Below are 25,946 nucleotides of genomic sequence, written 5' to 3'. Positions count from 1 at the left end.
CCGGCCTGACCTCTGGATGCTAAATGTTCCACCACCACCCCCAGGACGAAAGATGGATGGCTCACCTGGGTTTGCCAAGCGGCTGCTAGTGGGCCCAAGGACTTGGTATGGATCTACTGGGAAGAAGAAGGAAATAAGAGGAACTCGAATTGGATGCAATTGAATGAACGGGGTGCATTGGAGGGGATCCCCTCCCCATATTTGGAAGAGCTCACAAATTCTCTCTCCTAGCCCTATCCTAGTTGCTATGATAGCCCTCTGATTCAGGCTACAATCCAGCAGACAAGTTGCAACTGACACAACTGATATCTTATATGGCTCTACCTGCTAGCTTGTCATGCTTGCTTTCTGGGAGCAAGGAGTACAGATAATTAGCTAACCCTTTCCCCTCTCCAGATGAAATGGTACAGGCCAAACATACGATCAAGAAGTGGGTGCATTACTCTCATTGCCATACTTCTGGGTTAGCAGCTAATTTCAAAGCAATTAATTTGCTCTCGAGAGAGAGAGAGAGAGGGGGGAGGGGAAGCACAAACAGAAGCTGTTTTCCTGCATGGCAAGGCATACAAATATTTGCCGGAGCCTTATGCATCGTGCCCCTGGTAAAGGCGGAGGAATGCAGGCTGATGCGAAACGCCAAAGAAATGCAGAAGATGGTGGAGGACAAAGGAGCCAGCGGTATCGGCCTACCAGGTGCCATGCGTGTAGAATCTGGGATCCGGCTCACCGTTTGGATCTGCGGTGGAGAACCTTCAAAGTAGAAGATGAAAATAAGCAGAACTAAGTGGCGGCTGTGATGTCATTTCTTTAGCCCGGGATGTCCCGGTATCCCACTGTTTGGGGGAAGCCAAGCAGGATCAGACCAAGGGTCCCTTCCTTCTACCCACCTGTACATTATAAAGTGTCAAACTCAAGGCCCATGTCCTGGATTCGGCCCATGAGGCCGTCCTGGTATACCCAGTGCAAAGAGGAAAGATCAAGCCAGCGTAGCTTCAGTCTGGTCTACCCAATGTGAAGATGACACACGCCAGTAGTTTGGGGAGTGGTGTCAAGCTGGCCACGCCCACCCAGTTGGCCATTCCGTGTCTCCCCCCCCCCGAGGTCAACCACAGCCCTGATGCGGCCCTCAATGAAATTGAATTTGACACCCGTGTTTCAGAGGAACCAGATAAATCCATGTGCAGAAGACAAATGCATTAAGGTGATTGCATTCATGGTCCTCATTAACTGGGCACCGAGTGGGAAATTGCAAATTCCAATTCTGCAAGGAAAGTAGAACCTCAATGGTACAGCAGAGTTTACATGCTTCACTCCAATTTCGGGCTGGTGGTGGATGTGGTTATACAACCCACCAACCCAGTGTTTCTCAACATTGATAACTTTATGTGTGGACATTGCTGGCTGGGGAATTCTTGAGATTTGAAGTCCACACATGTTAAAGTTGTCAAGCAGACTATAAACCAATCATATGACACACAGAGAGAGAAACTCTGACTTCCTGACAGCGTTCACACAATACCTTTAATCAGGTCAGTTAAAGACGGAGTGCTTATATTCACACATGCATACTACTTTTTGTTTAAAAAAAAATAAATTTATTAATTTTCCATTAATTACATTTCTCAGTGCTTAATAAACATCATGTTATCTGGGTATTTAATTGGCTTAGCAATACGGATTCTATGCATACTATTTTTGAGTAGTGTTAGCTTGCTCATTTGTATCCTAGCACGCTACACAGGCCAAGCCCGTTTCATTAGATTATGGCTCAAAATATTCTGCAAATTAAGGCTGTAGCCTAATTCAGTAATCAAATCACGTATGTTACGTGATCACAGTTTGTATCATAGAAACAGCCGTTGAACCCAGCGGTGGGATTCAGCTAGTTTGGGCCGGTTCAGGTGAACTGGTTGTGAAATTGCTGGCTGGCCCCGCCCCTTCCAGGAGTCTCCACATGCCCCGTTTTGGCTCCTAGGTAAGTGCAGGGAGGCCTACTATGCCCAAAACGGGGCATGGGGGGGTCGGTGTGCACCCCCCATGGCCTGTTTTTGCTCCCAGGAGGCTGCAGGGAGGCCTGCTAGGCCCAAAATGCACAGGAGGGTGCCCCCCGCCCCCGTGGCCCATTTTTGCTCCCAGGGGGGTGCAGGAGTCCGTTTGTCACACCCATGGCCATGCCCACCATGCCCACGCCCACCCAGCCAGTCATTAGGGCAGAAAACCAGTTATTAAATTATTTGAATCCCACCACTGATTGAACCTAACTGCTACCTTGGCAGATTCTCTTTGAAAAACCATCTAAATCCAGTCTCTCTTGAAAAGCACCAATTACACTTCGGACAACTCCAGAATGTAGTATGGTTTGATTTTTACCTTCCCCAATACCCAGACATGCACAGTACAATGATTAGGTCCACACAAGCTACCTAACTCCACTGTAGCCCAGTATACCAGCTGGTGTGAACCCCGACACAACCTAAGCTCACAGTGGCTTAAGCCTTGATCTGGTTCATGGAACAAACAATAATTGACTGAGTTTGCATAACGAAATCCTGGGATGTGGCTTGCAAATCATGGTAGTCAGCTTGGCACATTAGCAATAGCATAGCAATAGCACATAGATTTATATACCACTTCACAGTGTTTTACAGCGCTCTCTAAGCGGTTTACAGAGTCAGCGTATTGCCCCCAACAATCTGGGTCCTCATTTTACCGACCTCGAAAGGATAGAAGGCTGAGTCAACCTTAAGCCTGGTGAGATTCGAACTGCCAAATTGCAGGCAGCCGGCAGTCGGCAGAAGCAGCCTGCAGTACTGCACTCTAACCACTGCTCTTTACACTAAACCAAACCTAAATAAATCACAGGACGATATAATTCAAGATATATGAGTGAAATTTGGAGCTATACCTAGAGCCGAGGTGGCGCAGTGGTTAGAGTGCTGTACTGCAGCTACTTCAGCTGACTGCTAGTTCAGCAGATCAGATCAAATCTCACCGGCTCAAGGTTGACTCAGCCTTCCATCCTTCCGAGGTGGGTAAAATGAGGACCCAGATTGTTGCTATTTAGTATACTGTCGATTGTTGTAAGCCACCCAGAGTCCTCGGAGAGTGGGCGGCATAGAAATATGATTAATAAAATAATAAAATAAATAAAAAATAAATACCTTTGGGAGTGGTGTTTACCGTACTGCTGCCCCAGCTGCTTCTTCGGATTTCATCATAGGCAGACTCTACATCAAATGAAGAACAAAGATGACATATTAGGCAAAAAACACCACCACCACCATTTAGATCAGTGTTTCTCAACCTAGGCAACTTTAAGATTGGGTGGTCTTCAACCCCCAGAACTTTCCGGCTAAGTTGCAAAGTTGGAGAAACACTGATTTGGATGGAGAAGAAAGATACAACAAGTTCAAAGGCCCGGTTGTCGTTGTGATTGTAAAGCAGGCCATCGTGTGACCGCACTTGATTTTACAATCTTTTTTCCAGTGGTTGTGAAGCCAAACCATTGTTCCCCATGGGGCCTTTTTTTTTTTTTTTTTTGCTGCAAACCAAAAGTAATAAAATGAGTGAAAAACTCCAGGGTGAATGGTTACTAAGAAAGCAAGCAATTATTACCAGCCTAGCCTCACTTCCTCTTCTCACTGTTCTGCCCTTTGAAATGAGTCGGTAAGTTTCTGTTACCCTCTTTCCCCGAAAATAAGACCCAACTGGAAAATAAGTCCTAGCATGATTTTTCAGGATGCTCATAATATAAGCCCTATCCCCAAAATAAGCCCCAGTTAAGATTGTCAGCCAGATGGATGCATTTAGTACTGTATTTCCTCAAAAATAAGACCCAACCGGAAAATAAGCCCTAGCATGATTTTTCAGGATGCTCGTAATATAAGCCCTATCCCCAAAATAAGCCCCAGTTAAGATCGTCAACCAGACGGAGGCATTTAGTATTGTATTTTCTCCAAAATAAGACCTAACCGGAAAATAAGCCATAATGCATCTTTAGGAGCAAAAATTAATATAAGACCCGGTTTTGTTTTGGGGAAAACACGGTATGAACTCACCAGATTTGACTTGGACCCTTGGTGGAGGCGGAGGAGGCTGCTGGGTGATCACCGGTGCAGACGGATAAGTGAAAGTGGGACTGCCTGGCAGAAGAAGGAAAGAAAAGAAGAAGGAATGATGAGAAAAGGAAAAAGCTCCATTTTGTTTCAATATCCCTCCCCTTTAAGAAAACAACAACAACACAAAGCCCGATTTGCAGAAAGTTCCAGCAACAGAGTAAATGACCGAACCTGGTGCAAGGTTTTAAAAAATTAATGATAAATCAGGATTATGGAGAACCAGCAGTGTTTTGCTTACAGAAGTAAACGGGTTTTATAATGGGATTCAAACTGAGGCAGTTTGGTGTAGTGGTGAAGACCTAAAAACCAGGAGAGGGTGAGTTTTAGTCCCACCTCAACATCGAAAGCGGTTGAGTGACTTTGGGCCAATCACCAGGCGATGGTGTATTCTAGTCTGGCCTCAGCACTGAAAGCGGTTGAATGACTTTGGGCCAATCACCAGGTGATGGTGAGTTCTAGTCCCACATCAGCATTGAAAGCGGTTGATTGACTTTGGGCTAATCGCTAGGCGACTGAGTTCTAGTCCACCTCAGCATTGAAAGCGGTTGAGTGACTTCGGGTCAATCGCCAGGTGATGGTGAGTTCTAGTCCCACCTCAGCATTGAAAGCGGTTGAGTGACTTTGGGCCAATCACCAGGTGATGGTAAGTTCTAGTCCCACATCAGCATTGAAAGTGGTTGATTGACTTTGGGTCAATCACCAGGCGACAGTGAGTTCTAGTCCCACCTCAGCATTGAAAGCGGTTGAGTGACTGGGCTAATAACTCTCACACTCTGCCCATGTCACCTCACAAAGTTGTTGTGGGAAAAATGGGAAGAGAAAGGAGTATTAGATATGTTCACCACCTTATATATAAAGTAATGAAGGTGCAGGATTAAAAAAAAAATCTAATAAATTCTCCAAATTTATGTTAGGATTTAGATTCTCACCATGCAGCAGAGACATCTCTGGCATCACATCACCGGGTTTCCCCCCCCCCCATCCCTGAGCTTGTTCATGGTCTTACTTTGGCGCAGGTAGGTGAGGTGAGACAGCAAGATTTCGGTGTTGTAAGGTGAAGTGAGGCGTAGGAACCCTTCCTTCCCCAGTTTGCAGAGCTCCTTTCCATCTATGTGTTGAAAGAGGCTGGTTTCGATGTCGGGAAGGCCATACTCCTTCACCGCCCAGTCCAGCCACTGACGGACGTGGTCGCAGCTCCAAACACCCGGATCTGTGAGGGAGAGGAGAGTTTGGAGTAAGAAGCGAAGAGGTCCATGGCCAGGGGACGTAAAGCAGCTCTTGGAAGCTGCTGAGTTGGGGTGCAACAGGGAAGGTGTGAGATCTGGTGGAACAAGACAGAATCTTCAAATGGTGGGGAGGGACCTATCTTCTACCAACCTGCTGGAACAATGACCTTCTCTTCTCTGGACGAAGAAACGGGGGGACTACGTTGATTGGGGTATCCAGTTGAGTAGGACACTTGGGATGTGTCGACCGCCGCTTCCACTTTGTTCCTGCGGGTGGCACTGCATTCCACCGGTGATTGTCTGCTGGGGGAGAGAGAGAGGTAGGTATATAGGAGAAGGAGGGTAGCAGGTCTTCACTCAAGGTGGGCATCTGTGGGGCATCCGCCAAGGCTCCATAGATGTTGTGAAGCCAAGGAGGGACTCCCTTGTAAATCTCCTCTTTTCATCCTATGGACGAGTGTTTCTCAACCTTGGCTACTTTTAAGATATGTGGACTACCACTCCCAGGATTCTGGGTGTTGAAGCCCAGACATCTTAAAAGTTGCCAAGGTTGAGAAACACGGCTGTAGAATCATTCCCCCAAGCCTCAACCTTTGGCAGGAGATGCATTTAGGAGCACCATCTTCTAGATCAATCAAGCCTGCCAACCTGTTTGCCCTGAAGGCAACATCAATTTCTTTGGGCTGTCCCTCTTGTTCAGTCCAAAATCCAGTGAGGTGGTGTGTTGGGGAAGGTGCTGGACTAGTCTAGAACTTGGGAGGCTGTGATTTTGTCTTCTCTCTCAGGCATGGAAACTGGTTGAGTGTCTCTGGGGCAATCACTCTCAGAGAGTGGCTTTCATGGAAAAAACAAGGCGATTATGGATGCCAATTTGAGTTTTACAAAATAAAGGCAGGATATCAAACCCACAGCTTCAACCTCAAACTGTCTACCGTGGACCTCACCCCGTTCCTAAGAGGTCCGTAAAGGGGGCGTGCATAAGCGCACCAGCGTGCCTACCGTCCCTGTCTTACTGTCTCCATTTATCTATACATACTTCCTTTGTTCATGTTTAGGTTCATACTTATACCTGCTATCTTGTACATGTTTGACAAACAAACATACTTCTAGTGCAATGTTTCCCAACCTCAGCAACTTAAAGCTTTTGTGGATTTCAACTCCCAGAATTCCCCAGCCAGTATGGGGATGGCTGCATGGCTGGCTGGGGAATTCTGGGAGTTGAAGTCCACTCAGTTTAATGTTTCTGAGGTTGAGAAACATTGATTTAATGGAGTGTTTCTCAACTTCAGCAGCTTGAAGATATGTAAGACTTTAACTCTTGGAATTTCTCAGCCCGCATGTCTGGCTGGGGAATTCTGGGCATTGAAGTCCACCTTTTTTCAAGGTTGAATGAAACAAAGAAATAAATAAATCCAAAAGCTGGATTGCTGCCCTCCAAAGCTGCTAACCTGCTGGAGCAATTGACTTGTTCGTTCTCCTGTTTCACCATATGGCCTCGGCTATTGACCTGGGCTGACCAGGAGGGGTCTTCCAATCCTGGCTCTTCCTTGCCCCCATAATCGTCCACTGGAGACACTTCGGTCTTCAAGAGGTGTGAGGAGGCAAAGGATGGGTCGAAGATGGACTGGTCCTCACTTACAACTGACAGCGCCTCCTGCAGGAGAAGGTAGGGAAGTAACGGGAAAAGACGAGAGCGACGATTAAGAAAAATCAGAGGAGATCTACCACATTGGACTGAAGAGAGATCAAGTCCATTTCCTGATTGAAAGACCCTAAATCCATTCTGATGGTCACATAACATGCAACATCCAACTTAGCAGTATTGTTGTTTAATGGGACAGCATTGCTCCTTTATCACCCTTCCTGTGCTGGTTGTCACCTTTAAAGACCTTCATGGCTTGGGACCAAGTTATCTGAGGGACCGTCTTTTGCCGGTCACATCTTCCTGACCCATTAGAGTGCGGAGGCAGGGAATGCTGCCGGTCCCATCCCCGAGGGCGATACACATGATGGGACCCAGAAGAAGGGCCTTCTCTGTGGTGGCTCCCTCTCTCCGGAATATCATCCCCCCAGAGATTAGAATGGTCCCCACTCTTAACACTCTTCCGTAAGGCGCTGAAGGCCTGGTTCTGCCAGCGGGCCTGGGGAACCCAGAGAAGGATGGAGTCCATTAAATGGCTCGTGCAATCTGCTGTCGCCGGGGCAGGAGGTGGAGGGTGGATGGGGGTGATTTTATTATATTAATCTATTTGATTCTTTTATTAGTTTTATTGTTTTTTAATGTGGTTTTAAATGATGTAAGCCGCCTTGAGTTACCATGGGCAAATAGGCGGCAATATAAATTCAGTAAATAAATTCCTACAACCTACCAAGCCACAAGCAACCCACAATCCCTGTGTGAACCCTGCAGGCTTTTGAATGAAGGATCTGAATTCAGGATTTTAGTTTTAACATCCTGGAGGCCTGAATGGAAAGCACAATCTTTCCATGCAGGAAATCCACACCCGGTTATTCATTTCCGGCCCTGTTCACATAAATGGGAATCAAGAATCAAAGAGTCCGTCGCTTGCATGTTACTAAGAAACCTATCGGCGGGTCCAAACTGACCGACAGATTCCTAGACTGGGTGGGCCAAAAAAATAATAATCCTGATTGATCCCAACAAAGAATGTCCTTGGAGCAGACAGCAGAGTTAGGAGATGCCTGCTGTCAATTTCCATTGGTGTTTCTCAATCTTAGCAATATTAAGGCCTCTCTGGACTTCATCTCCCAGAATTCCCCAGCCAGCATGGAGGGGATGGTGAGGTCGAAGTTCTGCTTATTATTTTTTTTATCCAGTGCATCTAGAAAAACAGTCAGAGCTTCAGTTGCGTCATTGCCGTTATGAGCTTGGCCACCCTCTTCAAAGGTCCCATCATGTCCGCCATCTTGACTTTTTTTTAAAAAGTGTTTTATTTGTTTTAAAACATTCAATTTTCATTAAACTGTGTGATCTGGGTACAGTTATTTTTAAACAATCATAATATACATATTTGTTGTGGTATTCATCACCATAGTATTGATAAGATAATAATACGATAATATAATAACCATAATACTTAACATCATCTTCTTTAACAACTCTCCACTTTAGCATTTCCTCTTTTTATATCTCCTCCGTTCTAACTTCTGTTTCTGTTGTCTAGCCATTGATAAAATATGTCCCATATCAAAAAAATATTCAGGTTCTTCTTTATCCTTAATAGTAAGAGTTAGTCTATCCATTTCTGCGCATTCTAATATTTTCTTAATGACTTTCCCCCCAGACGGAATTTCATCATTTTTCCATTGTTGTGCAAATACAATTCTAGTTGCCATCTTGACTTTTCTGACCACACCTGGCCTCCAAGGCTGTTATAAGAATGAAACGGAAGGAGCTTCTTACATTACGATCACCTCCTGGCAAGAAAGCTACCTGTGTCTGTTTCGGTAACCTGGATTTCTCTAGTTCAAAACATCAATTCGAACAACAGGGAACAATTCCAGCAGGGAAACAGGCAGGTAAGATGCGCAGAAAAATAAACAAACAGCCTCGATAGAAGACAGAAGGACCCAGAGTCACCATAAAGCAGCTTTGAAAGAATTTTAACAAGCGACTCTAACAATGAGAGACCCCCCACCACCACCACTTGGGAGATTATTCTCTAGAAATGCTATTTCTGTCAATTATTTAGAAATTGCTGAAGATTGTGAATATTTCCCCCCTTTTTTTAGAGTGGGTAGGATTCTGGTGGTAGAAGGGGAGAGGGTGCATTAATAAGACCCGTAGCAGAAGGCAGTGAATTCTGGAATGAGTTCTTGGCTCATTGGATCATCTTGCAAATTCTGAAAATGAATGGAATGTAGATAGTCTTCGATTTATGACCCACAGCGAGAGCCTATTTTGCCCTCCCTGCCTCTAAACAGGCCCGGCCCAGAGGTGGGTTTCAGCAGGTTCTGACCAGTTCTGGAGAACCGGTAGTGGAAATTTTGAGTAGTTTGGAGAACCGGTAGTAAAAATTCTGACTGGCCCCGCCCCCCATCTATTCTCTGCCTCCCGAGTCCCAGATGATCGGGAGGAAATGGGGATTTTGTAGTAAACATCCCCTGGAGTGGGGTGGGAATGGAGATTTTACAGTATCCTTCCCCTGTTATGCCCACCAAGCCACGCCCACCAGGCCACGCCCACACAACCGGTAGTAAAAAAATTTGAAACCCGCCACTGGCCTGGCCTTAAAGGGAACACAGACCTGAATGCAGAAACCTGGGGAATGGGTGACTGTGACGAAGGAGAGAGAAATTGCCTACAGAAAAGAAATTGAACGGGATATAGCTAGTCCTCGACTCGTAACCACAGCTGGGACCAGAACGCTGTTGCTAAGCAATGTGGTTGCTAAGTGAGTTGCACCCGATTTTATGGCTTTTTGCCACAGTCATTAAGGGAATCACACAGGTGTTAAGCAAATCCATCTTCCCTCTTTGACTTTGCTTCTATGGGAAGCTCCCTGGAAAGGTGGCGGGGGGGAGATCATGTGACCGTGGGACCTTGCAACCATTGTAAACACATGCTGGTCTCCAAAATATGGTCACATGACAGTGGGGATGCTGCAACGGTTGGAAGGACTGAGTTTTTTCAGCACCCTTGTAATTTTGACCAGTCATTAAACAAATGGTCATACATCAAGGACTGCCCATGGCCTAAAGCTCCACAGTTTCTTTTATTTCTTTTCCTCTCTTACACTTTTATCTTTCTTTTTGATCTTTCTTTTTTCTTACTTAGTATTACATAGCTGACGTTTCCCAGGGCCACACAATGTGATTTTTCACCTCTCTGCCTCGTCTGCTGTTGGGATTCCTGGGCAGTGACACAACTTTGGCACAGGAAATAGCAGGGAGGTGGCAGCTATACAGCTCAGTTGAGAAAGAAAGAAAAGAAAAGAGAAGGAAAGAAAAGAAAGAAAGAAAAAAAAAGAAAGAAAAAGAAGAAATTCTAGGGAGGGAGGGAGAAAAAGAAAGAGAAAAGAAAGTAAGGAAAGTGAAAGAAAAAGAAAGAAAAAAAGGGAGGAAGAGAGCAGGAGAGAAAGAAAGAAAGGAAGGGCGGGAGGGAGGGAGAAAAAGAAGAAAGAAAAAGGAGGGAGAGAGGGGGAGAGAGAAAAAAAAGGGAGGGAGAGGGAGAGAGAAAGAAAGAAAAAAGGGAGGAAAAGAAAGATTCTAGGGAGGGAGAGAGAAAAAAAGAAGGCGAAAAGAAGGAAAGAAAAAAGAAAAGAGGGAGGTGGGCAGGGGTGAAAGAAAGAAAAAAGGGAGGGAGGGAGAGAGAACGAAAGAAGAGAAAGAAAGAGAAAGAGGGAGGGGAGAGAGAGAAAGAGAAAGAAAAAGGGAGGGAGGGAGGGAGAGAAAGAGAAAGAAAAAGAAAGATTGATTCTACCAGGCATAGGCAATAAAAAGGAATATATTCTGATAAAAGACTTGTAAAGTTAGTCTATTTGATAGGGGAAGAACTGAAGCAAAATATGACGCTGTCCTTGGGGATGGTAAATATGCAACTGTCAGCCATCAGTGGCCTGTCTGAAACATGGCAAGATTCTCCCTGCCAGTGACAATCCTTGAAATAAAACAGGCAACAGCAAGAAACTTCAATTCCGTCATTCAAATCACAGTTAAACGTGCAGGCAGGAGCTCCGTTCCCTTCTGCACCCATCCTTCTGACCTGTAGTGAAATTACGCTACAATAATCCGCCAGAGGAAAAGAATTGCGAGGCCCTTGCTGATAAGGCCAACTCTTTCTCGGTTTTTAAACCACAGAACTGGGAGGTGGCCCTGCTGAAGGCGGAGGCTGCAATCACTGAAGACGCTTGACTCGGTGGCGAAGTCAACTCACTTTCTACGTGCGCACAAAACAGTTATTCCTAAACAAACCCTACAAGGTTGGATTTGCACAACACACTGAGCTGTAAGACGACTAACCCCGAAGGGAAGATGTCATGCACCCATGGAGTTGTGAGGTTTCTAGCTAATCTAGGCGAAGATTTTGTGACCAGAAAGCCAACAGCTCTGGCTTTTGAGATTTTTACATAAAGGTATTTTTTTAAAAAAAGATTTTTTTAAAGAGTCTAAAATTTAGGAGAGTTACAATTTATTTATTTATTTATTTATTTTATTTCTATACCGCCCTTCTCCCGAAGGACTCAGGGCGGTGTACAGCCTAATTAAAAACACAGACAAAATTTAAAAATAATTAAAATTATTAAATAATAGGCCCAATTTATAAAACCCCAAATTTAAAATCCCATTTAAAACCAATTAAAATCTTTACATTGATAGCCCAGCCTGGCGGAACAACATGGTTTTGAGGGCACAGCGAAATACACGGAGATCAGAGATTTTACAAATTTCTGGGGGCAGTTCATTCCACAGGGCTGAGGCTCCCGCAGAGAAGGCCCTCCCCCTGGGTGTCGCCAGCCGACATAATTTGGCCGATAGCACCCTGTGGAGACCCTCTCTGTGGGAGCGAACTGGCCGGTGGGAGGCTACTGGTGGCAGAAGACGGTCTCAAAGGTACCCAGGTCCAATGCCATGGAGCGCTTTAAAGGTGGTAACCAACACCTTGAATCGCACCCGGAAGACCACTGGGAGCCAGTGCAGCTCGCGCAGGAGGGGTGTCACGTGGGCACAACGAGTTGTGCCCACAAGCAAATTTACCTTTTAAGATAATGCTTTATATCATTGGGATCATTACAGTCCTCCCATGATGAATGGAGTTGGGAACAGAATTCCATTGCTAAGCAATGAGGTGGTTAAGTGACTTTTACATATATATATATATATTGGGCCACGGTTGTTAAGCAATTGTTAAGTGAATCAATATAAACAAATCCGGCTTTCCCTATTGATTTTGCTGATCAGAATCCAGCTGGGAAGGTTGAACATGGCGATCATATGGCCCTTGGATGCTGCAACCGTCATAAATACATGCCTTTTGGTCAAGCACCAGAATTTTGATCACATTATTAGCAGCAATATTGTGAGGGTCGTAAATACAAGGACCTTTCGTTAAGCCTTTTCTTCCCCCAGTGCCATTCATTAAGCCATTGTCACTTTAAAGGGTTGCTAAATAATTGCTGTAAATCAAGGATCACCTGCAAAGCTTCCTCTTAAATTTACCCGGCACGGACGGGTAAGCAAAGGACGTCTGCATCTGCTTGCTTTTTTTGGGGGGGGGGGGAGGAAAAAACAAAACAAAACCACACTCTGCCTATGCTCAGAGTTGCCTTTGTACAGGACATCTTGGATTCCCCCAAGGCAGCTTCCCGAGACTTGCGAAACAAATGTTTGCTCCAATGTGGTCTTTGTGGAGGAGAATCTGAATCTGGCACACGCACCCCCACCCCCACCCCCAAACCTGGGTGCTGCAATGCAAACTCCGTCAAGAACTAAAAGCAGAAGTTGGCAGGGTGCTGAACAGACACTTCTGCAGCCTTGATAGGAGATGCTATCGTCAGATGCAAAAACTCAGAGCAAAGGGGGTGGTGTGAGGAACTGTGCTTGGCTTCTTAGGAGGCCTGTTTTGCACACAATGGTCTCCGTTCTTCAGCTGGTCAAGGAAAGCTCCAGGGGCCTCCTAAAACCACAATTTTCATACTTGGCCATTTTAAGATGAGTGGTTTTCAACTCCCAGAGATCCCCAGTCGGCCACTGAAATCCATACATCTTGAAGTAGCCTTCTACTAACCTGAAAGATTCAATTAATCATCTAAAAGATGAATCTGGTGCTTCTGGTGATCTCTTTTTTTGTTGTTAGTTGTGAAGTCGTGTCCGACCCATCGCGACTCCATGGACAACGTTCCTCCAGGCCTTCCTGTCCTCCACCATCCTCTGGAGTCCATTTAAGCTCACGCTGACTGCTACAGTGACTCCATACAGCCACCTTGTTCTCTGTCGTCCTCCTCTTCTTTTGCCCTCAATCTTTCCCAGCATTAGGCTCTTCTCCAGTGAGTCCTTTCTTCTCATTAGGTGGCCAAAGTATTTGAGTTTCATCTTCAGGACCTGGCCTTCTAAAGAGCAGTCAGGGTTGATCTCCTCTAGGACTGACCGGTTGGATCGCCTTGCAGTCCAAGAGACTAGCAGGAGCCAAAGCAAAAGGTGTTTTACGAGACCAAGGATCCAATGAAGAATGTCTAGGGTAGTCTACTCCATCATGGATGCCTTCCAGACCTCAGCTCCCAGAGTTCCTCAAAATTCTAGGAATCATGGCCAGAAAGTGCCCATGTTGGAGGAGGCTACTCAAGAAGGAAGAATTGCTGGTTTTTTTATGGCTGATGTTGTACAACATACCTGTATTAAATTGGAATGAGAACTGGTTGGTTTGGAGTTAGACCAGAGTTTCTTAATATTGGCAAGAAGTATGGACTTCAACGACCAGAATTTCCCAGCCACCATGCTGTAGCAAGCTGGGGAATTCTAGGAGTTGAAGTCCACACTCCTTAAAATTGCCAAGGTTGAGAAAAACTGGCTTAGACTGTTGTATATGACCATAATTTCTTAGCCTGGCTTAGTATGGTGTATGAATTAACTCCATATGTATGAAGCATGGAGGTGCAAAGTCTGGGATGCAATGGTCCAAGCGACCGCTTGATGGCAGCAAAGGATTTCCCATTTCTCTTTGCTGCCACCTATGCCTTTTCTGCAGTATTGCAGCCTGGATTTCGTGGTCTTATTCTAGAATGAAACAAACCCCATGCAATTCTATTGTAGTACTCCCAAATCCTAGGCTCAAACCGTTTTAACTTCTAAGGCTGGGTTTTCATCTTATAGTAAACACACGATTTTAGACTCGGGCATCCCATTATAGCAAACACCAACCTACTAGCACTGAGCATGATGAGAAAATCAACCAAGTAGCAGCCTAACCATGCTTCTATAGAAAACATAGGAACTAATTAGTAACTCTAGGGGGAATTTTCAGAAATCAGGAATGATGGAAACAGCCTCCCCACCTGTTCCTGCTGTATCCGAAACATTAGATAAATAGAGATTTATTGGACCCATGGAGATGGCTGGTCATCTCATAGCAGTAGCTGTAGATGTCGAGGTACACTGCCCTTGAACATGGAAGCTCCATTGCTCAGCACCCCTTCTGATGCCTATTGGCTATGAAAAGCCTCAGGCTCCCTTTGCTGATAGAAAACCTTCCTTTTTTAAACCAGCCACCAGGCTTCCTAATGACCGAAGTGCACAATCACGCAAGGACGGGATTGCCTCACTGTTGCGCTGCGTTGCACAAAATGGTGGGTGGGGCCGAAGGGCTGCCAGTAATGCTGAACTGTGGGTAACACCCGATTCCAAAGCAAAATATGGGCACCTCGGAGGCTGAAGGAAGAGATGGGGAGGGAGGGAGAGAACAATGGGTTGGATTCCAGCCAGATGACTATTCTGTCTAAAGCAGCTGGCAGAAACTTATCCGAGGAAAGCCTGGATAGAAGTTCTCTTAATTTTCCCTTTTCAATCATTTCTTCAATGCAACTTGATTTTGGTGGCCATCTTCGTGTATCTGAGAGGAAGAGGTGAGGAGAGAGGCCCTCACTCTTGGTCCTCTGCCCCAGTCTTTTTCCAAATTGGAGAAGGGGAGGAATCCTGCAGTGGTTGGCAGGAAGAAGGGGTGGGTTCAAATCAGTGGTGGGTTGCTCTCGGTTTGGACCGGTTCGCAAGAACCGGTAGTAAAACCGGCAGGAGGTTCTGCCCACTGAGCCAGATGTCATCATAGGTGATCTGGGCATGTGCAGAAGCTTCTGCGCATGCGCAGAAGAGCACCCGCAAACCAGTAGTAAAGGTAAGTAGAACCCACCCGTGGTTCAAATCAAGCCTTAAGATGGCCTGGTTTGATTTGGGCTTAGCACAGGAGTCTTTAAACTGTGATTCAGTATCGCCCAGAGGAGACAATGGGGCTGAGGGACAAGCTCACTGTTATGTATGTATTAATTTATTTTATGGAATTTGTAAACCACCCCAGGCTGCCATGAGCCATAACGTGTTTTCCCCAAAATAAGACCAGGTCTTATATTAATTTTTGCTCCAAAAGATGCATTATGGCTTATTTTCCAGTTAGGTCTTATTTTGGGGAAAATACAGTACTAACCATCTCTGTCTGCTGATGATCTTAACTGGGACTTATTTTGGGGGTAGGGCTTATATTAGAAGCATCCTGAAAAAATCACACTAGGCCTTATTTTCCAGTTGGGTCTTATTTTCGGGGAAACAGGGTATTTGATCAGCATTGCAGAGACAGAAATCAGCAGATTCCAAGGATGTCCACAGGATGTGGTAAATAACATCACAATGGCATCTGTGGCCATGGGTGGATCAATTATACGGTTATATCAGACATTTGTTATTTGGACCACACTTGGCAGACACCCCAGGCACCCTGAAACAGTTGTGGTGCTGCAAAATTTAAGAATCCCTGTAAGAATTGAACAATAAAGCTTCCCAGAGAGCTTTGGTTACAGTATTGGGAGATTTAAAAATTGTAATAAAAAATAAATCTGTTAAAAACTGTACTAAATGAGCAAAAAATATCTACGTTAGGTTTCGTTTTCAATATTTATATGTTTAAATTGCCCAGTCGGGTAGTAGCAGCATTGGATGGCCTCCAAAATGAGTGATAATGTTGAATCATGGCTGGGAGATGATCAGCAAAGATTGGTGGGAAATTGAAAAAGTAACACAGAAGAAGAGAATGGGCAAATATTTCTGTATGGTAGCCAGGAAAACTGCATAGAGTTATGATAATTACCAGGAGCTGAATTCCACTTAGAACATAGAATCATAGAGTTGGAAGGGACTTTGGAGGTCTTCTAGTCCAACCTCCCCTGCTCAAGCAGGAGATCCTATACCATTTTTGACAAATGATTATCAATGATGGAGCACCATTATTGGTGGATTGCTCTAACCATTAGGAATTTTCTCCTTAGTTCTAGGTTGCTTCTCTTCTTGGTTAATTTCCATCCATTCTTTCTTGCCTTGCATTTTGGTGCATTGGAAAATAGCTTGACTGATCCCCTCATCTTTGCAGGAGCCCCTCAGATATTGGACCTCTGCTATCATGTCTTAAAGGAAACTTAAAAGGAAACTTTCATATTCCTTTATATGTTTCCCATTTGGATAAGGTAGAAAATCCAAGTTGGAAACTCTGCACGGTGGCTGTAAAAGAGGATTCGGGGGTGTGCATCTCTCTTAGCACAAGGAGTGAAAGAGATGCATGAATGAATGAGACAGTCTTTCATCGGAAACCCCTGTGCTCTTCCTGTTCAGTTCATAAACTCAGACAATTGCTACTACACCTACTAGCAAAAGCCAGTTTTTTAAAAAACCACAGTGCTTTCCAGTTTTTTCCTTACGGGCAGGCCTTTTGTGTAGGACAATCGAATTTAGAATAACAGAGTTGGAAGGGACCTTGGAGGTCTTCTAGTCCAACCCCCTGCTTAGGCAGGAAACCCTACACCACTTCAGACAAATGGTTATCCAACATCTTCTTAAAAACTTCCAGTGTTAGAGCATTCACAACTTCTGGAGGCAAGTTTCTTCCACTGATTAATTGCTTTAACTGTCAGGAAATTTCTCCTTAGTTCTAAGTTGCTTCTCTCCTTGATTAGTTTCCACCCATTGTGTTAACCCATTCATTTGCCATAATAACATTATATAAACTATCGTGTCTGAGCTGTAGATATCTCAGAAGCCCTTTGATGGAGCCATAGAGCTCTCATGAAGTCTTCTGTACCCCCATCTAGTGGCCCTTCAGGTTATTGCAGCTAAGAAATGCTGGCCTTATAGACAGGTAGTCCTCAATTGATGACTGCAATGGGGACCGGCATTTCTGTTGCTAAGCAAGGCAATTGTGAGTTGTGCCTCTTTTCATGAACTTTTCTTTACCTCGGTGATTAAACAAATCACTTTTGTTAAGTGAATCATATGATTGTTAAGTGGACCCAGCTTCCCGCATTGACTTTTTTGGAAGCTGGCAGGGAAGGTTGCAAATGGGGAGTACATAGCACCAGGATGCTTGGTCATAAGTGTAAGGACCAGCTGTAAATCGTTTTTTGTTACTTTTGAATTGTCAATTAAAAATGATTGCAAGTCGAGAACAGCCTATTAAACTGGTTGCATTATTTAGTCTGCAATACAATGCTTCTGCCAAAAATTCCTGTTTATGTTCTGAGTTCTTACTTGCCATTTAAGATATTAATTCCACCATCAATTCACTGACAAGGTTCACATTTCACTACAGTTTCTGCAGGCAATATTATCAGCCTGGTTAAGAATAAAGTTCCGATGTTCAAAAGTACCAATATCAGATGTGGATATTTAAAACTGGATTTACGTTTCCAAGATGATGTTGACTTTTGCAAAATAGTTGGCTTACAATAGTCGTTTTTGTGATTTGTGCACGTTTGTAAAAATCCCTGGAAATCGGACTGTCAAGATAGAATATCACACTGGTCAAAAATCCAGTGTTGCAAATGCGAACCGTGCTTAAATAATTCTGCAAATGTGTTTTCTTTTTAAATAAAGAGGCTCACTTCCAAGAAATTCATTCTTGTAATTTGTTGGTACTTTAAGATAACAGGATGAAGTATTAATCTAGATAAGTTGGGTTGAGGCCCCAGTTGCTAATTTCATGTGTTTAAAGATTGGCTCCAACCCTCTATGTAGGTGTTAAGAGCCATCTGAGAATCAATTATCTTAATTGCATTTAAAATGACATATAATGCTTCCTCATACCTAAGACCCTAAATTTTAAACAGCATCCATAGTTAGCAATATTTGGGGGAAATTTAAGAGGAGAACATCAGACAAGAAGATGCTATGAAGTTATAATCAAAAATGCCTGTTTCGGATACCACGTCTTATTCCAGAAGGTATCGTTCCATACATAATATTCACCATTTTCCTGATTCTTAGCTAGATAAGAATTAGAAGGATTTAACTTTACAACAAAGAGTCTTGTGAGAGCCTAAAAACTAACACATTTATGTGCATATGAATTTTATTGCCTGTATTTCATCAGAGATCGGGGGTACTATCCTGTGATAGGAGAATATGGAACATCTTTGATTATGAATGATAGCTGAATTTGCATAACAAAGTCGGGTGGAAATTTCATATAGGAAATAACAGACAGACCTTTATTAACAGGGCTCATTCACAAAATATTTGTGATTTGGATGCTGAAAGTTTTGCCTTCTGAACTGACAATGCAAAAGTAATAAAAAAATACATTACAGTTACTCCTCAGCTTGCATTTGTTCAGCAATTTGTTTGAAGGTACAATGATACTGAAAAAGTGACTTACAACTGGTACTCACACTTATGATCATTATAGTGTCCCCATGGTCATATGATTGCTGCTTGGGCACTTGGCAATTGGCATGTGTTGACAACAGTTGCAATATTCTGAGGTCGCGTGATCATTGTTTGCGACCTTCCCAGAGGCTTCCAAGGAGCAAAGTCAATGGGGAAAGCCAAATTCATGTGAAATATGATTGATTTAATGACCGCAGCAAATGTCCCAGAATGGACATGACGCATCTCTTAACGTTGGTTGCAATTATAGTCATACGTCAAGTACTACTTGTATAGCAAAACGTTGATAAATTCTTTTTTTCTTTCTTTATTGGCCAAGTGTGATTGGACACACAAGGAATTTGTCTTTGGTGCATATGCTCTCATAAAAAGAAAAGATATATTCGTCAAGAATCATAAGGTACAACACTTAATGATAGTCACAAGGTATAAATAAGCAATTGAATCATACTAGGAAACAATTGATATAAATTGTAAGGATACAAGCAACAAAGTTACAGCCATGCGGTCATAAGTGGGGGGAGATGGGTGGTAGGAATGATGAGAAGATTAATAGTAATAGTAATGCAGACGTAGTGAATAGTTTGACAGTGTTGAGGGAATTATTTGTTTAGCAGAGTGATGGCGTTCAGGAATTGTTCATAGAACTATAGAAGGTAAGGTTTGGAACGAACCTTGAGATCATTTAGCACAATTCCCTTTCCAGAGCAAAAAATCCGTTATTCCAGCATCCTTGGTAAATGGCCACCTAGCTTGTGTTGAATGGCCTTCAGGGAAGGAGTATTTCCCACCTCCATGCCTCATTGCTGAACCTCTCTTAACTCTTGGGGAAGATTTCCTGATGTCTAAGTGAAATCTATGCCTTCTACAACAACTCTGAACCAGTCTGCTCTATCCTCTACCTCGGTTATTTCTCAAGTTCAAGATATCTGGACTTCAACTCCCAGAATCCCCAGCCAGCATGGATTGTTCAAGGTTCTCCATCAATTTCAGTCATGGAAACCTGCCTGGTGACTTTGGGTCACTTTCTCTCTCTCTCAGCCTAGAATAGAATAGAATAACAGAGTTGGAAGGGACCTTGGGGGTCTTCTAGTCCAACCCCCTGCTTAGGCAGGAAACCCTGCACCACTTCAGACAAATGGTTATCCAATCTCTTCTTAAAAACTTCCAGGGCTGGAGCATTCACAACCTCTGGAGGCAAGTTGTTCCACTGATTAATTGTTCTCACTGTCAGGAAGTTTCTCCTTAGTTCTAAGTTGCTTCTCTCCTTGATTAGTTTCCACCCATTGCTTCTTGTCCTGCCCTCAGGTGCTTTGGAGAAGAGCTTGACTCCCTCTTCTTTGTGGCAGCCCCTGAGATATTGGAAGACTGCTATCATGTCACCCCTAATCCTTCTTTTCATCAAACTAGACATACCCAGTTCCTGCAACCGTTCTTCATATGTTTTAGCCTCCAGTCCCCTCATCATCTTTGTTGCTCTTCTCTGCACTCTTTCGAGAGTCTCCACATCTTTTTTACATCGTGGCGACCAAAACTAAATGCAGTATTCCAAGTGTGGCCTTACCAAGGCATTATAAAGTGGTATTAACACTTCTTGTGGTCTTGATTCTATCCCTCTGTTTATGCAGCCCAGAACTGTATTGGTTTTTTTGGCAGCTGCAGCACACTGCTGGCTCATATCTAAATGGTTGTCCACTAGGACTCCAAGATCCCTCTCACAGTCACCACTATTGAGCGAGGTACCACCTATACTGTACCTGTGCATTTTGTTTTTCTTGCCTAAATGTAGAACCTTACTTTTTTTCCACCTATTAGTTTATTTTATTGATTATCCCATGGGCCATGTTAAAGTGCAGAGTTCCAAGCACAAATTATTACTAAAATCTCTCGCGGCCTAATCCACCTCACAGATTTAATGTAGAGAATAAAAGAGGAAGAAAGAATTCTCTACATGTTGCCTTGGTGTCTCTTTGTGAAAAGGAAACTTTTGCTTCTCTCCCCCCACCTAGAATATTAAGTGAATCTTGAATGAATGTATATACTATCAAACTATTTTTTGCAGTGGGGGGGCAATCTGGACAGGGTTGACCTTGTAAAATAGGGTAGGCATTGTAATCCAACACACCAAGCAGTTGTATCAAAACTACACCACAGCGTTTTTTTTTTATCAATTCAAGCATGGTAATATAGGAACTGAAAACAGAGACAAATTAACCAAAGGAACTGAGACTTGTGACTGCACATTGTCCCACCTGGAATTATTTTAGACACATCACTTTAAAAAAAAACAACAACTGAAAAGCAGCAGAAGAACAAAACACAAAAACGAAGGACAGAAGGAGGAAATTTAAACATTTCTAGGATTTTAGAAATGAGGATTGCTACTACCGTTACGGCCAAAATAGCACAGCGCTTTCTGTAAACCAAAATATAATCTCTGCATGAAGTTTTAAAGTTTGCAGAAGTGCCCAAACAGAGCAAAGCAATGTGCAAACTTGCAAAGAAACACCCACAGACTTTTTTTTTTTTTAAAAAAAATTGTTTAAGCCGCCAGGGAGAATACTAAAAGCCGATTGTGGAGGATTGATTCTGTCCAATTGACATGTGGGGGAATCTTGAGATGGAATCTCACGGGGATTGGGACCAACCACAGTCAAAGTACTTGTAAAATCGACTCCATTCATATGAAGATTGCTTTAAAACCATCCCGATTTATGACAGAAATTCCGGTCCCAATTGTGGTTGTTAAGTCAAGGACCTCCTGCACTGTACATAAACCACCTTGATTTGAGCGATAAAAATGTGATAGGTGAGTGGGTAGATTTCTAAGCAATGCAAAACTTTGCCCGCTCATTTCTGCATATCGGATTTTTGCTAGAAGGCCTGTACAGACAGACTGGAATTTGGCAACAGACTTAGAACTTGGTCCAAATGGGAAAATAATGTAATCTGAAACCAAAAGTGTTGTATGGAATTACAGACTCACAGGGGCTTTGAATAACAGACTGCAGGGTGAAGATTAAGCAGGTAAATCATACAGAATTAAGTTTATCTCCCGGTCAGCAAAAGATTGACTTAACTTCTGCCACCACTCTGATAAGGAAGTAGCCACAAAAATTTCCATGTGGGTCATTGATAATATATTTTGTTTTAAAAAAAGGCTTTTCACAGAGCTGACTTTCTAACCCAAACAAACTTGAGATGAAGACCATTAGTAGTTTGTAGCTAATCATAGTGGACATACATGTTAAATATGGAAATATATTAAATATAGAAATTATATTAAAAAGTGTGATAATAACAAACAATGCAAAGAGGTACAATAGAACAGCTGTGGCAAAAGAAAGCAAAGATTGTACCAAGAGTGGTAGGCGCCTTGGGTGCAATCCCAAAACATCTGGAGCATCATTTGAATACCCTTGGCATTGACAAAATCACTATTAGTCAATTGCAAACATCAGCTTTACTTGGAAAATCTTATAATATTCTACAACAACACCTTTAACACCATCAAATGACAATATCTGCCTATCCAGGTCCTTGGGAAAGGACTCAGTAGGTGGACAAAACTGCGAAACTCGGTCTAAACATCTGGCTGACTGTGCAACAAAGATAAATAATGTTACCTCAGATATTGGATTCCTTAATTGGGTTTAAGCATTGCAGATGTGGCCAAGGATAGAATGGGAGCAAGTGACATCCTGTGCATTGTGACATCATTCTGCATGCATGTGGTCAAAACATCGAGATTGCAGCCACAACAGTGTGATCAACACACCACCTTCTTTTAATTTGCAACACACATTAAAAACAGACAGGACTGTGAAAGTTGTAATTCCATTTCAAAGAGATACTTTTGCCATACACCACCACACGTTACCTTTATTCAAAATATCGTGAACAAGCACTGTACATGATAACAGCTGCAAAGATAATATATGCTTTTTATTGGAAAAGATCTCTGATTCCCTCTACGGAAGAATGTTAATTAAGTGGGGAATATCTAGAATAACTTTGTATCTAAAAAAACAACTGTGATGTACGGTTCTTATTTGGAAATGGTTTCTGGAGTATAATTCTAGGCTTGGCATTGTGTTGCATCCCCAATTTGACTTCTGGAATTTATATTTTAATCTGATGTATTGTCTACTGGCATTCGTTGCCATATTCTTTCCATATATTGTTTATTTAAATATTTTCTTTTTCCTGTTATCAGTTTTCATGTTGTGAATAGAGGCATATGTCTACTAGGAATTGGTCATGAAATGTCTTAAGTTATTAATGGTGTATTAGAATATATTAGCTAGCGATAGTTTGGAGTGCCAGTTATTTGAAATGATATTGGTTATCAACCAGTAAACTGCTGCTGGCGTAGTTTGTGCATTTGTATCAGTATTATTTCTTTTCCTTTTTTTTTTAAATTATAAAAACTAAATTAAAATTTAGAAGAAATCGGATCACACCATTGTAGCTGTCCTTTTGATTTTTTTGACCATATGCTTTAGACCAGGAATCAACTTTTCTTCTCACTTTTATCAATTCTGAAGCTATATGGGCCTGACAGGGTGATATATATATAGCAGGAGTGAAGATACATGACTCAAGCGTTTTACCAACAAACGCTTTCCTGAGTTCCCAGTCTATTCCCACTGGGCTGACTGTGCCAGTCAGGAATTTTGGAAGATGTAGTCTTTTTCCATCTGTAAAGTTAGCCCAAATCAGATGGCATGTTATGAGATTTCATCTTGTTCAGTCTTGTATATTTTTTAGAAAAAGAAATAGGTTGGACCAATGCCGTATCTGCTTCCCATTTTAGGTGTGAGCAGAATCACAGGGAGCACCTGCCGTTAAGTCTCTATGCTCTTTTGATTTCCCACAATGCCCCCAAAGGATGCTTCATCCAGGGGTATTATGGGAAACTAATAATCAGCCAGACTCACACTGCTAAAACGGTTCATTTTTAATGCGATTCCCAGAAGACTCTTGACAGATGGATGGCAGCCCTGGAGATTAGGGTCAGTGGTCACATGGTGCAAATCCCACCTCCCCCAGGACCAATTACACCCCCTCCCCCAGTGCAATCTTCTATTGAGTTTTCCTCACCAAACAAGCATAAGTCCAGACTTCCATGGGAATTTACATGGGAGACAGAAACCTTCGGACTCACGAAAAATAGCAGGAGGCTTTTAAATATGGTGACCATATTTTCTTGGGGAAAAAAAAAACAAAGGACCAACAAATGATAAAGGGGCTAATTTGGCAGAGTTTCATCAGAATTAGAACATAATAATAATAATAATTGTTTATGTTGGTAACTTGGCTTTACAAAAGAAAACTGGAGAGCCGAACCAAGAAAAACTTCAACAAAACACACATTCTAAAACCAAACAGTCCGTGTACATTCGTTTAAAGAAGACAATTCATTTTCCACACGAACGATGTAAAAGCCGCTGCATGAAGCGGTATACATGGGTACCGCAAGAGTGAAATGACCTAAAGAGAGGACAAAAGTGAGGTTTCGAAAAAATAAATATATCCCAAAAGGACATCTTTCTGCAGTCAAGGACTGGCCTTTATCATACAGGACTGGTGGCCACTGTAAAGCAAGGGGAATCTATATTTTTATCTGTATGAGTGTATGGAGAACTACAAATTATAGCCCGGAGGGACTCAAACAACATGTTTGGGATTCTGAACATTGCTCGGAGCAAGGAAAATCCACTCGTGTTGCTCACATGTGAGACGGGCAAGGCTGACATGGCAGAGATGGAGGACAGCGGTATGGGAGGGGGGGTTTATGGTTGCAGCTCGGAGATGCTGGTGGGACAGCTAGCACAGGAAGCCGAGGCAGGAAGTCTGAGGCCACAATGGCGGAAGCCTCTGTTGCTGCTGATAAGGACTGCTGGAGAAGCTCGGAGCTGCCCTTGTTAGCTTGGGGGGGTCTTTAAATAGCTCTCCCATCTTCTGTAATAAAGGATCAAGAGGAGGAGGTGATGGGAGAGATGTGTGCAGAGTTTCCTGTTTGGCTATTGAAATCCTAAGTCTGGGAGGAGGGGGGGGTTGGCGGTTTTACTGGCGCTTGGCCTCCTTTGCTCCAGCAATTCTTTGGCAACTGATGGGACAAAGGGACAGCAGAGGCTGGATCTGCAGAAGCAGGACTGGCTGGGAGAAAGGATCTCTCAAATTTGGAGGGATTGGGCTGGGTATGAAAATGGTACCCGGGACAGGAAAGCCTTCTTATCTTTGCTCTAAGAGACTCTTTAGGAGTTGCCCAGCTGAAGGGCTTGTCCCAGCCCTGGTAGGCAAGCTTGGAAAAAAACCTAATCAAACTGGGATGAGAGACCACGAGGAAACCTCAAGGGTGTAGATTTAGATTGAGCAAATGAAAAAGCCAGAGAGGTGAGCATATCTAAATTGTCACCAAGGAAACTAGATGGACGTCACAGGAGAAGACTATTTCTTGGGTAGATTGATATTCCACCTTTGCTCAAAGCTGCTTAGACAACTACTGCCATTCCATTTATCCCCATAACAATAACCTGGTGAAATAGATTGGGATAAGAGAGTATGAGTTGCCCGAAATCACCCAGGGAATTTCCATGGCTGAGGATGGAGTCAGACGTGGCCTTTCCTCATAATTCATCCTTATAACCAAGGATTACTCAACCTTGGCAAACTCTTAAGATGGGTGGACTTCAATTCCCAGAAGTCTCCAGCCAGCATGCTGTATAATATAGCAAGTTAGGGAATTCTCTCACCATATCAAGAATAACATGGTGCTGGAAATTATGAAGAGATGCAAAAAGGATTTGTTTGAACAGGGGTTTTGCTATAGGATTTGCCATTACGAGGTGCCCTGAATTTGTCCCCAAAGTATCTCAAGAAGGTGCTGCAAAGCCATGGAGAAAGCATTCAGGAGGAAACTAGAAATAGTTTGCCTCTGAAACAATTGTTGTTAGAGGACACCAAGACCACTTGATTGCTTTTTGGCTCCATGTTGTGCGTGGGAGTTTCCCAGAAATTTTCCTTAATGGATGGAACGTTTTTGATCAGATCCAATCCACTCTTTTTGTATCCTTGCAATTATTATGGGAGGATCCTGGCATGACAAGAGAAGGTTCTTTTAACAACACCTCTGCTATGTAGCCCCACAAGCCGAGACTTGGCAAGTGACAGAATAAATAGATTTTGAAGAATCCACATTGCATAGCCCCGAAGTCAAATGTTC

At 43.2% G+C, this 25,946-nt stretch overlaps 1 protein-coding gene across 10 annotated transcripts in view; it reads right to left on the bottom strand.

The window, feature by feature from the left end:
• Nucleotides 1-25,946, bottom strand: part of LOC117669340 (retroviral integration site protein Fli-1 homolog) — a 32,616-nt gene that overhangs the window by 4,377 nt on the left and 2,293 nt on the right. For 2 of the 10 annotated variants that reach the window (XM_034423686.3, XM_060693969.2), the window contains exons 2-8: nt 6,793-6,998; nt 5,496-5,647; nt 5,125-5,328; nt 4,059-4,142; nt 3,162-3,227; nt 691-750; nt 66-116 (exon numbers count right to left, since the gene is read on the bottom strand). In XM_034423686.3, the coding sequence (XP_034279577.1) occupies nt 66-116; nt 691-750; nt 3,162-3,227; nt 4,059-4,142; nt 5,125-5,328; nt 5,496-5,647; nt 6,793-6,998 (823 nt within the window). The remainder of the gene's footprint in view (nt 1-65; nt 117-690; nt 751-3,161; nt 3,228-4,058; nt 4,143-5,124; nt 5,329-5,495; nt 5,648-6,792; nt 6,999-25,946) is intronic. The other 8 variants (XM_034423688.3, XM_087876140.1, XM_087876138.1 and 5 more) reach the window with 5 other exon arrangements.

Source organism: Pantherophis guttatus, chromosome 10 (genome assembly GCF_059756535.1).
Source record: "Pantherophis guttatus breed Tessera chromosome 10, ASM5975653v1, whole genome shotgun sequence".
Taxonomy (NCBI): Eukaryota; Metazoa; Chordata; class Lepidosauria; order Squamata; family Colubridae; genus Pantherophis; species Pantherophis guttatus.
This window is presented reverse-complemented; position numbering and strand designations above follow the sequence as displayed.